This window comes from Cervus canadensis, chromosome 18 (assembly GCF_019320065.1).
Source record: "Cervus canadensis isolate Bull #8, Minnesota chromosome 18, ASM1932006v1, whole genome shotgun sequence".
Taxonomy (NCBI): domain Eukaryota; kingdom Metazoa; phylum Chordata; class Mammalia; order Artiodactyla; family Cervidae; genus Cervus; species Cervus canadensis.
In genome coordinates, this window is record NC_057403.1 from 27289689 (window position 1) to 27308474 (window position 18786).

General features: G+C 40.2%; 1 protein-coding gene across 1 annotated transcript; it reads right to left on the bottom strand.

Annotated features, from left to right (window-relative positions):
- Nucleotides 1-1485: 1485 nt before the first annotated feature.
- Nucleotides 1486-6367, bottom strand: LOC122421289 (histo-blood group ABO system transferase 1-like). Its single transcript, XM_043437154.1, has 3 exons — nt 6337-6367; nt 2118-2926; nt 1486-1506 (listed from the first exon to the last, which is right to left on the bottom strand). The coding sequence occupies exons 1-3, from the start codon at nt 6344-6346 to the stop codon at nt 1486-1488; spliced, it is 840 nt and encodes a 279-aa protein (XP_043293089.1). The 5' UTR covers nt 6347-6367.
- Nucleotides 6368-18786: the final 12419 nt, after the last annotated feature.

Here is an 18786-nt window from a genome sequence, read left to right on the forward strand (position 1 = left end):
GATTTTATGCCTATGTTCCTGAGAAATATTAATTTTTACATTTCTGTATTATGTTTTTGTTTTATGGTAATGCTGTCTTCATTGAATAAGTTAGGAGAAATCTCTTCCATTTTCAGAGTTTGTGTAACATTGGAAAAATATCTTAATTTTGTAATAGAATTCATGGGAAAACCCTACAAAAGTGAAATTTTCTTCATGGAAAAATGCTCATAGTCACTTGTTATTCCTAGAGTGACTGTCCAATCCATAGTGATGCCTCCACTTATACCTGATAGTGATAATTTCAGTTTTCTCCTTTTATTTCCTGGTCAGTCTTTCTAGAAGTTTGTCAATTTTGTTAATCTTTTAAAAGTCAATTTTTTTGGTGTTAATTTTTCTCTACTGTATATTTTCTCTTATCATTTCTTCAGTTCTGTCTACTTTGGATTTATTTTTCTATTGCTATACTGTTAAAATGGAAAATTAATTCACTGCTTTACAATATGTATTTTAAATTTTGTAGCCCTATTTAGTGTGAAAAAAGCCAAGCACTTCCTGACAGACAAAACTGGGCCTATTCTACTTAGCTATTGTTGAGGCATATTCTCTACATCTGTTATTTGAGATTTAGAATTGCAAGCAAAGAAACATATGCCTGCCAATTTAAAGTAGAAAGATAACTTATTGAAAACCTATCAGAATCCCTGGAAAGCTAGAGAACTGAATTCAGCAAATAGGAATGAGGGAGGTCAGGCAGCCAAAGCATGCTAAAAAAGCTACTTATTGGGTCTCTACTGTCCTTCTCTGGGGCAAGGTCTGGGGCAAGTCTGGGGCAGAGGTATCTGGTCATCAAATATATGTCAAGTGCCTACATCCACACCAAAGCAGAGCCTGGGCATGATGAATGACTAACACTTTTACTTTAGGATAGTACTGTGATGGTATTTTATTATTTGGACTAAACTGTGAAATCACTGATTGTTGGAATTAAAGTTTTCTGGTGGTAAAACACATAGGTTGCCAAGTGCCAAGAAAGAGGACCTTGATTTTTGCATTGTGTTCTCCTCCTACCTCACACTACAACTTATTTTCGACTTCTGAGAAGTGTTAGTCGCTCAGTTGTATCCAACTCTTTGCGACCCCATGGAATGTAGGCTCCCAGGTTTCTCTGTCCATGGATTCTCCAGGCAAAAATATGGAGTGGGTTGCCATTCCCTTCTCCAGGGGATCTTCCCAACCTAGGGGTCAAACCCAGGTCTCCTGCAATGCAGGTAGATTCTTTACTGTCTGAGTCACAGGGAAGCCCAGAAGAGGAAGGAATTTGGCTTAAAGCTGAAGACTTTTTTGCATCTGCTTGACCGAGGCTGAGGCAAGTCCTGTGAGCCTCTCTGTCACAGCAGACTGTGTGCCTGGGGCCACCTTCCTTGTTCTGGAGAAGATGTCATCTCTGATCCCTTGTTTGGCAGGATAGACTGAGATTGCCTGCCTCCTCCTTTCTGAAGGGTGTTAGGAGTACACTGTGAGAAGCTAAAGGTGGGGGCAGCTCTGGGAACTTACCTTAACCCAGGAACCATGCCAGCCAAATGGTTATTGGTGGTGGGAGGGAGGGGGATGGGATGGCTCTGGGCCTGAATATACTTGGGGAGGTGGTGCTAGGCTTCAACCAGACAGTAAAAGGAAGCATTTTTTTCTGCTAAAACTGGTTTTAACGAGGGATGGCATGCCAAGAGGAAGACTCAGGCTAGCTGAGCGTGGCCCCTCTCTGAGCCATTCCTGGAAGCTTTGCTCATCAGTTTTTCTTCTTCATGACCCTAAATCTATACCGATATACTGCAGCTGCTGCTGCTAAGTCTCTTCAGTCGTGTCGGACTCTGTGCGACCCCATAGACGGCAGCCCACCAGGCTACCCTGTCCCTGGGATTCTCCAGGCAAGAACACTGGAATGGGTTGCCATTTCCTTCTCCAATGCATGAAAGTGAAAAGTGAAAGTGAAGTCGCTCAGTTGTGCTCAACTCAGCGATCCCATGGACTGCAGCCTACCAGGCTCCTCTGTCCATGGTATTTTCAGGCAAGAGTACTGGAGTGGGTTGCCATTGCCTTCTCTGATACCGATGTACAGCATGGACCAAATTCTGTACCTGATTTGGCTCCAAATAATTGAATATTTGACTATCCCACATGTACTCAGGGGAAAGGATCTTGGTGGGTTTGTGGTAAAGCAGGTATTTGTTCAGGTGGCTCTCATCATTTTGTGTGGCCTCGATGTGATTGGCCTGGTCAACCATCATCGCCTCATGGCAGGCCTTGGCAAGTCTGTAAACCTTGGGCATGGACCCCCCAAATAAGGCCCCTATATAATAAAATTCCCCCTTATCTTCAGGAATATGGGCCTGTGACTGAGGCTGGTGTTCATATTCAAAGTATTTCTGAGTCAATCCATAGAAGCCAGGATGGAGGGTGCTGAACAAGGAGGAGATGATCTCCACACCCACATCATCACTAAACTTCATATCCACATTTGCACACACAAGGTAATCCACCTCCTGGTGGAAGCGCTGCTCAATAAAATTGCTGATCACCTCCATGCAGTGAATGGAAATCTGCCAGTGGGCATACCTCCGGACCTTGAATATGACCATCTGCCGTCCTTTCTGAAGGGGAATGCGAGGAACATAGTCTGGTCGATCAGTGAAGATATAGTAGTTCACCCTGTGTCCCACCATAAAGTACATCTCTGCCATCTCCAGGAACAGCTTCAGGTGGAAAATGTATTTTTTTACAACAAACACAGTTAATCCAATGGTGATGTTCTGAAGCCAGAACTGCTCATTCAGGATGTCAGTGCTGAAAGTCCCATTCCAGATGATGGGAGTCAGCCAGGGGGTCACAAGAAGGACATCTTTCTCAGGTGGTACAAGCACATCTGGTGGGGGATATGCCATCCTTGATAATTTTACACTTTGTGGGGTGCAGTGTTCTTTAATAGTTACATTTGCCTCAGTTGGGATGTTTTCCAGTTTCTGGTTTCTGGGGTTCAGGTAACAATAGCCAAGAAAGGCTATGATGAAAATTGTTAGAAGAAAGTTCACTCGATGAAGCAAGCAGCATTTTTGTGTCCCAGCCAGTATTTGTAGTACCTGGGCCATGCCTGCATGACAGAAGAATGTCACCTCTTGTCTTCTCCATGATATGGGGGCACTCATCTCTCCTGACCTTCCACCCTCAACGTTCTCCCCATGGCAGGGTGAGACTGAACGGCCCCCACTCCCTGCTCACTACTCCAGCAGTGCAGTCTCCCCTGAGGCCTGACACCAGTGCAAGGGGACACCTTGACCCAAGGGCATTTTTTGGGGGTGCCCTGTGGAGAAAGATGGGATCCTGGCAGGGCCTCTATAGACTCAGTTTCTGTCTGAGGTGCTGTCAGAGTAACCAGGTGGCAGGAATTAGTCTACAGACTGCTGGAACTTAACAACCTGTGTGTAGGAGAGAAGTCTGGGCATGTGGAGCAGATTCGGGGCACTGGCTCAAGGCAGTTCACTGAGTAGGTCAAGGACAGAGATTGTGATGAAAGTGGGGCAGAACAGTAGCCACCAGAGTGCCTGGCCAGGGGGTCAGGTCTTGTGCACTGGCTTACCATTGACACTTACTGTCCATGAGCTAATCACCGGGTTTCCTAAAGTCTATTAAATCAAGATCAGACTGTCTTCATGATCACATCTACACAGGCTAACATGGGCCAGCCTTTGGGAGGCCTGACTTAGAACCCATGATTCAGGTGGAGAGGAAAGAAGACCTATAGATCAAGGATGGTTTTCCTTTATCCCCTTTATAATTACTTAAAATCCATTGAGTATTTACCTTTTTTTTTATACCTACCTTCCACTCATGTTAGGATTAGACTACTAAACTTGATGCACATTATCTTGTTCAATCCTTTCAAGTCTAGGGGATAGATGCTACATTATCCTCATTGTACCGATGGAGAAATAGGCTCAGGGAGGTGGGTCTTGGTCCATGAATACAAAGCAGCTGGACTCCAAAATATCCTACATTCTTACCCTCTGACTCATTTGTGCCTTCTCTGAGGTTTCCTTTATTGAGGGAGTTTTTGTTTGCTTTGTTTTTGTCTGTTTTGTTTTTGTCGAGTTCTTTTGGTTTTCTTCCTTAGGCTTTGTATGCAGCTGTCCCTCAGACTAAGGCCTGAAGACAGTGAAGAGAGGCTGAGACAGTGCTCCATGCTAACTCGGGGCTCTGTACATTACCATTTCACACACCTCCTCCCTCTGATATCCTAGGCAGCTCCAAATATGTACCTCCCAGAAAATGAAGCTTCAGACACACGACCCCTCTTACCACACTGTGGGACCAACCACAGGTTAAAAAAAAAAAAAATGGTCTCAAGGCCAGTGAGGAGTACCTGCCACCTGACCATGGAATGGGCTGGTGCTCCTGTATTGTTCTGTGATACCTTGCTCCCACCTTCCTTCAGAAGTGGGTGGCTGGCACTATGGGGAACAGTGTGGAGATTTCTTAAAAAACTGGAAATAGAACTGCCATATGACCCAGCAATACCACTTCTGGGCATACACACTGAGGAAACTAGAACTGAAAGAGACACGTGCACTCCAATGTTCATCGCAGCACTGTTTATAATAGCCAGGACATGGAAGCAACCTAGATACCCATCAGCAGACGAATGGATAAGGAAGCTGTGGTACATATACACCATGGAATATTACTCAGCCGTTAAAAAGAATACATTTGAATCAGTTCTAATGAGATGGATGAAACTGGAGCCCATTATACAGAGCGAAGTAAGCCAGAAAGATAAAGAACATTATAGCATACTAACACATATATATGGAATTTAGAAAGATGGTAATGTTAACCCTATATGCAAAACAAAAAAAGAGACACAGATGTCCAGAACAGACTTTTGGACTCTGTGGGAGAAGGCGAGGGTGGGATGTTTCGAGAGAACAGCATTGAAACATATATATTATCTAGGGTGAAACAGATCACCAGCCCAGGTTGGATGCATGAGACAAGTGCTCGGGCCTGGTGCACTGGGAAGACCCAGAGGATCGGGTGGAGAGGGAGGTGGGAGGGGGATAGGGATGGGGAATACATGTAACTCCATGGCTGATTCATGTCAATGTATGACAAAACCGACTTAAATATTGTGAAGTAATTAGCCTCCAACTAATAAAAATAAATGAAAAAAAAATTGAGAAGCAAAAAAAAAAAAAGTAATCAAACAAAATCTAAAAAAAAAAAAAGAAGAAGTGGGTGGCTGGGACTTCCCTGGTTGTCCGGTGGTTAGCAATCCACCTTCCAGTGAAGAGGATATTGGTTCAGTCCCTGGTCCAGGAAGACTCCTCATGCCACGTGGCAACTGAGCCCAAGCTCCTCAACTATTGAAGCCCACGTTGCCTAGAGCCTGTCCTCCACAACAAGAGATGCCACCACAAGGAGAAGCCTGTGTGCCCCAACTAGAGAGTAGCCCCCACTTGATGCAACTAGAGAAAGCCCAGGCTCAGCAAGTGAAGACTTAGTGCAGCCAAAAATAAATAATTAATAAAATTTAAAAAGAGAAGTAGCTGGCTGGAGATGGGAGTTGCCCGGGGGTTATGAAGTCTTCTCAGTAGAGTTCTGAGCATGTTGGGAGGAAGAGTGTTCTGATTAGTGTCTTTTAATGGAGTCATCTCCTTATGATATAGATGGTGACTTTTGCTTTGCTGTGCATAAAGATGTAGCAGATTCCTGATGAGCACTCCTGACTGGAGGGCCCTCCCTAGGAAGTTTCAAAGAGGGTGCAGTGTGGCTTGTTTCTTTTATCCCTTGAGGCTTTGAAAGGTTGTTGTTGAACCACGAAAAGATGCTGGGATTCCTAGCCTCCGGAGGAGAAGAATTCAATCCGGGGTAGGGGGGGAGTGGGCGGGCAGAAACGAGGCTTGATTGCTTAGAGTTTTTGTGTAATAAAGTTTTATTAAAGTACAAATGAGATAGATAAAGCTTCTGACATAGACATCAGAAGGGGGCAGAAAGAATACCCCCCCCCGCCCCCACTAGTCTTTAGCTGGATGTTATATAGCTACTAGCAGTTAATTAAAGGAAGGAAATGTCTCAAAACTCAGAGAATGGCACCGGGCCCCTCACCCTGGTGCGTCTTGAGATTAAGATGCATTTTGAGATAATCTTGGCACCAGGTGGGTCATCCTGGCCATAAAATGATTGACATGAATCTTGAAGAAAGGCAGATTCCCATACAAATATATAGTAATTGCAGCCATGAAATTAAAAGACACTTACTCCTTGGAAGGAAAGCTATGACCAACCTAGACAGCATATTAAAAAGCAGAGACATTACTTTGCCAACAAAGGTCCGTCTAGTCAAGGTTATGGTTTCTCCAGTGGTCATGTATGGATGTGAGAGTTGGACTGTGAAGAAAGCTGAGCACTGAAAAATTGATGCTTTTGAAGTGTGGTGTTTGAGAAGACTCTTGAGAGTCCCTTGGACTGCAAGGAGATCCAACCAGTCCATCCTAAAGGAAATCAGTCCTGGGTGTTCATTGGAAGGACTGATGTTGAAGCTGAAACTCTAATACTTTGGCTACCTCATGCGAAGAGTTGACTCATTGGAAAAGACCCTGATGCTGGGAGGGATTGGGGGCAGGAGGAGAAGGGGATGACAGAGGATGAGATGGCTGGATGGCATCACCGACTCGATGGATATGAGTTTGAGTAAACTCCGGGAGTTTGTGATGGACAGGGAGGCATGGCGTGCTGCGATTCATGGGGTCGCAAAGAGTTGGACATGACTGAGCAACTGAACTGAATTGAACTGAACTGAACATAGATTAAGAGAACAATGTATAACATACTGGTTTGTCAAGTCAGTTCTGAGCCTTTAGGTGAATTGACTTGAAGACAGAGTCTGGGGTAAATGCATAGTACATTAACATAGCTTAAGACAAACATTTCCATAAGAAAAATGCATTGGTTAGCTCAAGGTTTGAGAATAGTTAAGTTCAGGTGGAACCAAGTGTCATTATGGCAACACAGAATTTTAAGAGAAATCTCTTTTTAAATTCGTATAGAGAAGGGAAAATATATATATATCCCACTAGTTTGTTTCCTCCTGCCGCTTAAGAGAGAGATAAAAAATGTCTGGCACTTGCAGACTATTTCCTCCTTTGGAAACCCCTGGCCTTCCTGCCTGTTACCCTCTCAGTTTCCCAGGTTTACTAACCTCCTTTCTGAAGAATAAAATGTACTCAAGTGCTTTTGTGTTAATGGAGCCATACTTGCAGGCATCCCACGGAAACCACTTGACTGAAAAGAAGTAGTCTTAGCCATGTCCACATATCTGACTGGAGGATTCCAGCAATACAGACTTGCAGTTCATTAGGAGAGAGCTTATTCCTTGAACTGGAGATCTGGCATTCTGGAGGGGTATGAGGTACAGTGGGGTACAGTCTCCTCCTGTGATTTTTGACAGGGACCGGGTTTGAATGCCCTCAGGATGCTGTTTCACCTCTGAACTAGGTGGTGGTCTTATGCATTGGGCGGAAGACAACTCAGCAGTTTGAGTGTCTGTGCATTTCTGTAGACCACGATCTACAGTCACAAGCATTATCTACCATATTTCAGCCTCCTAGCAACCTTGAGAGATGAGAGTAAGCCCTAGTGTTATAGATAAGGAAACTGAGGTTCAGTGTGTTAAAGTGTATGCTAAAGTCATACAGATGCTGGTCAGCAGAATCTGCTCCCACTGCCCATTGCTGGGGAGACAGGCTTGGCTAACTCACCATGTGCCTGTGTACATATTACAGTCACTTTCCTCTGAATCCCTCTGAATCCTATCTAAGGAATGGGAACAATGCCCCGCCACATTACACATTAAATATAATTATTTTAAATGAAAATGCCAATATCTGAAGTATTTAGGGACCTGATTTTTTCCCTTTTCTTCTGCTGATTCTTGTTCATGGTGCCTTATTTCATTCTGTGTTTTGTGTTTTAAGTTTTTCTGAGCTCCTGTCATTGGAGAATTCCTTGGTAATTCTTGGAGATTTCTTTGGAGGCTGGATTGAGAGATTTCTTCCAGATTTTATACATATGCTTCTGCCAGGTGCTTCCAAAACCAGCATCATCTTAAAACAAATTCTTAGCTTGAGGTTTTATTATTATTTTTGGGGGGGGGGTATTCCTCTCAGTTAATTTATATTCAGATTCCAAATTCATCTGAAGTCCTACCGATTGAATTTCAAGGGAAATGTTTTTCACTATACTTATTATTACTTGTGAAACAGAAAAGATTGGGGAGTTTTTTGTCTCTTATTTTATTCTTAGGTTAAGGGTATTGCATGCTGGGATTAGAATTTTATTAGATTTTTATGTTGTTGGATTCTCTACCTTGATGAGGCCCTAAGATGTCTGGTGTTGCCCATACCCCATTAGTCAATGCAAACTAAAGGTCAGTTTCCCTGAAGCTTGACAAATTCCTCCTTGGAAGAAGTCATCTTACCTCTGTGAGTTCCTGCTTTCTTTAGATTTTGGCTTCCTTCCTATACATCTTATCTTTTTGCAAACTCAGTGATGTACTCAAAACATGGAAAATCTAAATTATTAGCTAAACTAATAGTTAAACTAAATTAATAGTTTTCAATGGGAATGATATTCAAGGTAACCAGATAATCATAGTGCTGAAATCCAAATTCAGTATTCAATACTTTTATGTTTTCACTGTAGATAAGCATAACTTTGTGACTAACACTAGTTTTCTTCCCAGAGTAATTTTATTTTTTATCTCACTGAGCTATTATAATATTGACTATAAACAGTGATGCCAACAGCTTACTTTGTTTCTGATTTCAAAAGGACTGCTAACATTTTATGATCAAGTATGATGTCTGATATAGCTTTTAATTTATTTTTTGTGGTAAAAAACATGTAATGTAAAATTTCCCATATTAACTACTTGTAAGTGTACTGTTTGGTAATGCTAAGTCTGTTCAAACTATTGTGAAACAGATCTCTATAACTTTTTCATCATACAAAACCAAAATTCTATCCATTGAACAACAATTCCTGGAACTGGAGGAATCAATCTTCCTGACTTCGGACCATACTATACTATGGTACTGGCACAAAGACAGAAATATAGATCAATGGAACAAAATAGAAAGCCCAGAGATAAATTCATGCACCTATGGACACCTTATCTTTGACAAAGGAGGCAAAAATATACAATGGAGAAAAGACAATATCTGTAACAAGTGGTGCTGGGAAAACTGGTCAATCACCTATAAAAGAATGAAACTAGAACACTTTCTAACAGCATACACAAAAATAAACTCAAAATGGATTAAAGATCTAAATATAAGACCAGAAAATATAAAATCTTAGAGGAAAACATAGTCAGAACACACTCTGACATAAATAACAGCAAGATCCTCTATGAGCCACCTCTAAGAATAATGGAAATAAAAACAAAAATAAACAAATGGGACCTAATTAAACTTAAAAGGTTTTGCACAATGAAGGAAACTATAAGCAAGGTGAAAGGCTGGTTTCAGAATGGGAGAAAATAATAGCAAATGAAACAATTGATAAGGAGTTAATCTCCAAAATTACAAGCAGCTCATGCAGCTAAATACCAGAAAAATAAACAACCCAATCAAAAAGTGGGCCAAAGAACTGAACAGACATTTTTCCAAAGAAGACATACAGATGGATAACAAACACATGAAAAGATGCTCAACATCACTCATTATCATAGAAATACAAATCAAAACCACAATGAGGTACCATCTTACACTGGTCAGAATGGCTGCTGTCAAAAAGTCTACAAACAATAAATGCTGGAGAGGGTGTGGAGAAAAGGGAACCCTCTTATACTGTTGGTGGGAATGCAAACTAGTACAGTCACTATGGAGAACAGTGTGGAGAGTCCTTAAAAAACTGGAAATAGAACTGCCATACGACCCAGCAATCCCACTGCTGGGTGCACACACCAAGGAAACCAGAATTGAAAGAGACAAGTGTACCCCAGTGTTCACTGCAGCACTGTTTACAATAGCTAGAACATGGAAGCAACTTAGATGTCCATCGGCAGACAAATGGATAAGAAAGCTGTGGTACATATACACAATGGACTATTACTCAGCTATAAAAAAGAATGCATTTGAGTCAGTTCTAATGATGTGGATGAAACTGGAACCTATTATACAGAGTGAAGTAAGTCAGAAAGAGAAACACCAATACAGTATATTAATGCATATATATGGAATTTAGAAAGATGGTAACGATGACCCTACATGCAGGACAGCAAAAGAGACACAGATGTAAAGAACAGACTTTTGGACTCTGTGGGAGAAGGTGAGGGTGGGATGATTTGAGAGAATAGCATTGAAATATATATATTACCATATGTGAAATAGATGACCAGGGCAAGTTTGATGCATGAAGCAGGGCACTCAAAGCCAGTGCACTGGGACAACCCAGAGGGATGGGATGAGATGGGGGAATTCAGGATGGGGGGACACATGTACACCCGTGGATAATTCATGTTGATACATAGCAAAAACCATCACAATATTTTAAAGAAATTAGCTTCCAATTAAAATAAATAAATCAATTAGAAAAAGATTATTGGTGAAATTCTCAGCAAAAATCTTTCAGATGAGAAGGAAGTGGGGTGATATATTCAAAGAGCTGAATGAGAAAAAAACGGCCAAACACAAAAGTTATATCCAGAAAAACTGTCCTTCAAAACTGAAGGAGAGACTTAGGTGTCATTGATAAACTAAAGCTGAGGGAGTTAATCACACTGACCTGAACTAAAGAAAAGTAAAGGGGATGTCTTTAAATTGAAAAGAAAGGTGATGACACAGCAATAGAAAACCATATGGAAACATAAAGCCTTCTGATAAAGAAAAAATCAGACAAATATAGTCTTTTAGTATTTTAATGATGTGTAAACAACTTTTAATTTTGGTACAGAATTTAAGGGACAAAAGCATAAAAACTATAAACTTATATTAATAAATATACACTATAAAAATATATAATTGTGACAGCAATAACCTAAAATGGGGGTGGAGAAGCAAAGGAGTGAAGTTTTTCTGTTCAACTGAGATTGTTATCAGTTCAAAATAGATTGTTATAACTAAAATGCTTCATCTTATCCCTATGGTAGCGAAAAAGAGAGTTATCTACAAAAGATAATTGAAAGGAAACAAGAAAGGAATGAAAGCATGTTACTACAAAAAAAAAAAATCAATGAAATACAAAAGAAGACAGTAAGAGAAGAACACAGGGAAAAAATGGATGGAGATTAACAAAATGGAAATATTAAATTCTCTATGAGTAACTAAGTGTAAATGGATCTAACTCTCCAATCAGAAGATATAGATTGGCTGAATGAGTTTAAAAATAAAACAAACAATCCAACTATATGCTGCCTACAAGACTCTCTTTAGATCTAAGGAAACATATAAACTGAAAGTGAAATAATGGAAAAATATATTCCTTGTAACCAATAGAAAGCAGGGTGGCCACACTACACAACACAAAATAGGTTTTAAGTAATAACAACAAGGAGAACAGTGGAGAAATAACTCCAGAAAGAATGAAGAGACAGAGCCAAAGCAAAAACAACAACCAGTTGTGGATGTGATTGGTGATGGAAGTAAAGTCCGAAGCTGTAAAGGACAATATTGCATAGGAACCTGGAATGTTAGGTCCATGAATCAAGGTAAATTGGAACTAGTCAAGCAGGAGATGGCAAGAGTGAACATCAACATTTTAGGAATCCCTGAAATAAATGGACTGGAACGGATGAATTTAACTCAGATGACCATAGTATCTACTACCATGGGCAAGAATCCCTTAGAAGAAATGGAGTAGCCCTCATAGTCAACAAAAGAGTCCAAAATGTAGTACTTGGGTGCGATCTCAAAAACGACAGAATGATCTCTGTTCGTTTCCAAGGCAAACCATTCATTATGCGATCCAAGCCTGTGATACTGTGATATCACAGTATACTGTATATTACATCACATTATATACTGTATATATACTGTGATACTGCCCTGACCAGTAATGCTGAAGAAGCTGAAGTTGAACGGTTCTATGAAGACCTACAAGACCTTCTAGAACTAACAGCCAAAAAGATGTCCTTTTCATTATAGGGGACTGGAATGCAAAAGTAGGAAGTCAAGAGATACTTGGAGTAACAGGCAAATTTGGCCTTGGAGTACAGAATGAAGCAGGGCAAAGGCTAATAGAGTTTTTCCAAGAGAATGCTCTGGTCATAGCAAACACCCTTTTCCAACAACACAAGAGAAGACTCTACACATGGACATCACCAGATAGTCAATACCGAAATCAGATTGATTATAATTTTTGTAGCCAAAGATAGAGAAGCTCTATACAGTCAGCAAAAGCAAGACTGGGAGCTGACTGTGGCTCAGATCAACTCCTTGTTGCCAAATTCAGACTTAAATTGAAGAAAGTAGGGAAAACCACTAGACCATTCAGATATGACCTAAATCAAATCCCTTATGATTATACAGTGGAAGCGACAAATAGATTCTAGGGATTAGATCTGATAGACAGAGTGTCTGAAGAACTATGGATGGAGGTTCGTGACATTGGATAGGAGGCAGTGATCAAGACCATTCCCAAGAAAAAGAAATGCAAAAAGGCAAAATGGTTGTCTGAGGAGGCCTTACAAATAGCTGTGAAAAAAAGAGAAGTTAAAGGCAAAGGAGAAAAGGAAAGATATACCCATTTGAATGCAGAATTCCAAAGAATAGCAAGGAGAGATAAGAAAGCCTTCCTCAGGGATCAATGCAAAGAAATAGAGGAAAACAATAAAATGGGAAAGACTAGAGATCTCTTCAAGAAAATTAGAGATATCAAGTGAACATTTCATGCAAAGATGGGCACAACAAAGGAAAGAAATGGTATGGACCTAACAGAAGCAGAAGATATTAAGAAGAGGTGGCAAGAAAACTCAGAAAAACTATACAGAAATGATCTTTATGACCCAGATAACTATGATGGTGTGATCACTCACCTAGAGCCAGACATCCTGGAATGTGAAGTCAAGTGGGCCCTAGGAAGCATTACTACGAACAAAGCTAGTGGAGGCGATGGAATTCCAGTTGAGATATTTCAAATCCTAAAAGATGATGCTGTGAAAGTGCTGCACTCGATATGCCAGCAAATTTGGAAAACTTAGCAGTGGCCACAGGACTGGAAAAGGTCAGTTTTCATTCCAATCCCAAAGAAAGGCAATGCCAGAGAATGTTCAAACTACCACACCATTGCACTCATCTCACACGCTAGCAAATTAATGCTCAAAATTCTCAAGCCAGGCTTCAACTTAACGTGAACCATGAACTTCCAGATGTTCAAGCTGGATTTAGAAAAGGCAGAGGAACCAGAGATCAAATTGCCAACATCCTCTGGATCATAGAAAAAGCAAGAGAGTGCCAGAAAAACATCTACTTCTGCTTTATTGACTATGCCAAAGCCTTTAACTGTGTGGATCACAACAAACTGTAACATTCTTAAAGAGATGGGAATACCAGACCACCTTGCCTGCCTCCTGAAAATTCTGTATGTATGTCAGGAAGCAACAGCTAGAACTGGACATGGAACAACAGAGTGATTCCGAATCAGGAAAGGAGTACATCAAGGCTGTATATTGTCATCCTGCTTATTCAACTTACATGCAGAGTACATCATGCAAAATGCTGGACTGGATGAAGCACAACATGGAATCAAGCTTGCCAGGAGAAATATCAATAACATCAGACATGCAGATGATACCACCCTTATGGCAGAAAGTGAAGAAGAACCAAAGAGTCTTTTGATGAAGTTGAAAGAGGACAGTGAAAAAGTGGGCTTAAAACTCAACATTCAGAAAGAAAACTAAGATCATGGCATCCAATTCCATCACTTCATGGCAAATAGATGGGGAAACAACTGAAAGAGTAACAGGCAGTGGAGACAAAAAATAACATAATAATTAGAAAGTCAACTTACTAGGAAGATATAGCAAATATAAATATGTATGTATCTAATATAAGAGGTCTCCAACATGAGACAACAGATGGAACTGAAGAGAGAAATAGTAATGCAGTCATAGTGAAGCTGTTAGTCACTCAGTTGTGTCCGACTCTTTGCAATCCCATGGGTTGTAGCCCACCAGGCTCCTCTATCCATGGAATTCTCCAGGCAAGAATGCTGGAGTGGGTTGCTATTTCCTCCTCCAGGACACCTTCCTAACCCAGGGATTGAACCTGCATCTCCTGGGTCTCCTGCATTGGCAGGAGGATTCTTTAACACTGAGGCACCCGGGAAGCCCAAATCAACCATTAGGGATTGGGTAAAGTAATTTGCTTGGACCTCTGGATATTAATCAAAGATCTAGTGCCCTAAAGTGAATGCCCTATCAAGAAGAAGTCACTCTCTGGGAATTCCCTGGTGGCTCAATGGTTAGGACTCTGTGCTCCCACTGCAGGGGGCACAGAGTTCGATTCCTGGTCGGGGTAGGAAGTTTTGTGCCATCTGCTTCTGACTCTTACACCATCTCCTCCCCAGCACATCATGATGCACTTTGAGGAAGTGATGGTCAGTTCCCAGTTCCCTTCTGTGATTCACAGAGAGTAGAGTGGATCAAATAAGCAACATTTGAACCTGTCTGGGAATTGCCTGACAGACTATTTTCTGGGTCACCTAACTCAGAGCTCATATAGTCAGAAATGGCATAGCTAATACCTAAGGCTAGAGGAAGCATAGGGAATTAGTGGACATGGCTTGTGAAAACCACAGAGACCACAGACCTGCAAACACTTAGGGCAAGAGATTATTAATTGATGGATACAGTAGAATAGATAAGAACCCAAGAAGAAGCAGGAGTCAGAATCTCAGGGAAATTAAGACATTGAGATGCAGCTATGTGTATGGAGCAATCAGACAAAAAGCATGCAGCCAGGCCCAGAGAGGGTGCAGGCTTTGAAAAGGTCTGAGAAAACCTTAAATTTTTATACCAGGCTGATTGGAGGTCTTACTCAACACCTGACAAACTGCCAACACAAAGAGAGGTGACTATTTTTACAAATTAACATTTTTCAACAAAAGATCACAAGGCATATATAAAAAAATGAGGAAACACAGCTCATTCAAAGGAGCAATTTAAATCTCCATAAACAGTCCCTAAAGAAACACAGGCATCAGACTAACTAGAAAAAAGACTTTATAACAACCATTTAAAAAAAATAAACAAAAGAGCTAAAGAAAGACACAAAAAACTAAAGTATATATTTTTAAATGATATATACACACAATTGGAATACCAAGAAAGCATAAAAAAAGACCCAAACAAAATCTTGAGTTAAAAATAAAGGCATTGAAAAAACTCACAAATGGTTTAATAGTAGACTCCTTTCTAAGGAAATAAAGAATCAGCAAATGTGAAGATAGATAATTTGGAATGAATAAGTCTGAGTTATAAAAAGAAATTTAAAAAAATTTTAAGAAGAAATTAAAAGAAAAAATTTAAGTGAACAGAGCCTTAAGGACTTATGTGACTGTCAAGTGGAATCATGTACACATTATGGAAGTCTTAGGAGGAAACGAGAAAAGGACAGAGGGCCCATTTGAAGAAATAATGACTAAAATCTTACCAAATGTGATGGAAATCCTAATGGACAAATTCAAAAAGCTCAACATATTCCAAGTAGGATAAACCCAAAGAGAATCACACTGTCATTATAATCAATTGTTGCATATTATAATCAATCACACATTATAATTAAGTTGGTAAAAGACACAGAATTTTGAAAGCAGCAAGACAAAAGAAAATTTTCTTGTACAAGGGATCATTAATAAAATTACAAGAGAATATCTCAGGAGAAAACTATCCAGCAAGACTGTCCTTCAAAAATGAGAAGTAAACACATTCCAAAATAAAGAGAAACTGAAAAAGTTCATTACCACTAGATCTGCTGGATGAGTAATGCTAAAGGGGGTCCTTAAAGCTGAAGCATAAGCAGGTAAGACTACCTAGAAGACATAAAAATATAAGGTTCCTCTATAATGATGAATAGACAAATACAAAAGCCAGTATTATTAAAATACTAGATTATAATGCCAGCTTTATTTATTTATTTATTGAAGTGTAATTCATTTACAAAGTTATATTAATTTCAGGTATACAAAAGAGTGATTCAATATTTTTATAGATCATGCTTCATTTAAAGTTATGAAATACTGGTTATATTTCTTGTGCTGTAACATAACTTGATTCTATCCTATGTATTTTATACCTAGTAGTGTGTACCTCTTAATTTCCCTTCCCCTATCTTGCCCCTCCCCACAAACCTCTCCAGATCAGTAACCGCTATTTTGTTCTCTGAATCTATAAAGTCACTTCTGTTTTGTTATATTCATTTGTTTTATTTTTTATATTCCACATATTAGCAAAAACAGTGTTTGGCTTTCTCTAACTTACGTCACTAAGTATAATACTCTTCAGGTACATCCATGATGTTCCAAACGACAAAATTTTATTCTTCCTTATAGCTGAGTGATATTCAGTCATGTGTGATTGGTACGTCTTTCTTATCTATTCATCTGCTGATGGGCCTGGTTGTCCATATCTTGGCTATTGTAAATAATGTTATGACCGTTGGGGTGCATGTATCATTTTGAATAGCTGTTTTTATTTTCTTAGAATATACTCAAGAGTGGAATTGCTGGATCATATGATAGTTCTGTTTTTATTTTTAAAGGAACATCCATACTGTTTTCCATAGTGGCTGTACCAATTTACATTCTCACCAATTTTGTTTCCTTCACTGTACAAAAGCTTTTAATTTAATTAGGTCCCCTTTGTTTATTTTTGCTTTTGTTTCCCTTGCCTGAGGAAACAGATCTGAGAAAAAAATGTTGCTAAGACTTATGTCAAAGAGTATACTGCCTATGTTGGCAGGTAAGTATTGGAGTCACATTCATTAAAACAGCTCCAAATAGCAGCAGATGCTTCTTGTAGTTTACCAGATCATACCTCTTTAGTCTATCAATTCAAGGAAAACATCCCTGTTAACTCTGGGTGATGGGATATTTGTAAAGGGTTAGATGCCCAGTATCCCTAAAAGACGATGCTGTTATTGTGCTGCACTCAATATGGCAGCAAATTTGGAAAACCCAGCAGTGGCCACAGGATGGGAAAAGGTCAGTTTTCATTCCAATCCCAAAGAGAGGAAATACCAAAGAATGTATAAACTAACAAACAAACGCACTCATTTCACATGCTAGCAACATTATGCTCAAAATCCTTCAGGCTAGGCTTCGGCAGTATGTGAACCAAGAACTTCCAGATGTAGAAACTGGGTTTAGAAAAGGCAGAGGAACCACAGATCAAATTGCCAATATCTGCTGGATCATAGAAAAAGCAAGAGAGTTCCAGAAAAACATCTACTTCTGTATTACTAAGTAGGCTAAAGTCTTTGACTGTGTGGATCACAACAAACTCTGGAAAATTCTTAGAGATGGGAATACATAGCGCCTTACCTGTCTCCTGAGAAACCTGTATGCAGGTTAAGAAGCAACAGTTAGAACCAGACCTGGGGCAACTGGTTCAAAATTGGGAAAGGAGTACGATAAGGCTGTTTATTGTCATTGGACTTAACAACTGAACAACAATCTCCCTCATGGCAGATATTGCACCCAACCACTAGATGGTAGTACAGCCACACCTCTTCTCATTCCTCTTGACTAAGACAGAAGCTCAGTAACGTGTTTACAGCAATGTGTTCACTGCTTGTTTAACACAGTGGCTTGACCAAGCTCTTCCTTTCAAACTCCACCCTTACTGAATGCCCCAGTCACATGAACCAAATTTTCAGTGACAGATTAACATACTTCACATTTCTATTAGTTGATCTCATCCTTGAGGCGTCATCCTTTGTGCATTTCTCTTACTTTAGGACCCTTCCTTTAGGACCCTTCCTTGATATGCAGAGCTAATATAAATCCTGCTCTTCTGCAAGATTCAAGCCCCAACCCCTCAAGCTACTCCCCTGTGCCATTACCAACTAGGCTACCAAGGCAAAAAGCATTATGGTTGGCAATGCAGCCATAACACAATTATTGGACCAATAACACATGATAGAACTTTTAATGCATTAATCCTGTAAACCAAAAGTATGAGTAAATATTACAGGCTATTTGAATCCAGGAATGTTTTTTAAGCATGGATATTTTGGACCAAGGACCATTTGGTATACAACAGAGATGTTCATGGACATTTTCAACAGGCCCTACTTCTGGGTATATATCCAAAGGAAATAAAAATAGGATCTCAAAGAGCAACCTCTACTCATGTTGCAGCATTATTCACAGTAGCCACAAATGAAAACAGCCTAAACTGCTCATTACTGTATGAATGGATAAAGAAGATGTCACACACACACACACACACACACATACACACACACAAAATGGGGTGTTATTCAGCCATGAAAAAGGGTAGTAGGGTAAAGAAACAGGTGTTTGAACAATGAAAGTGGCCAGTGGTAATGGCTTGAACAAGATCCAGGTACTTGTGTTGAGCAGGCTGGAGTCAGGGAGGCTACAGCCCAGGGCCTGACACATGGGCCAGTGGGGCCATGGAGTCAGGAAAGCCTGGAGGGTCTCAGGCTAGTGCCCTGGCAGATCTGCTAACAGTCAGGACCTACTCAAGTGGTCAAAAGCTACACTGCGTCTCTCTCCCTGGTTCTATACCAT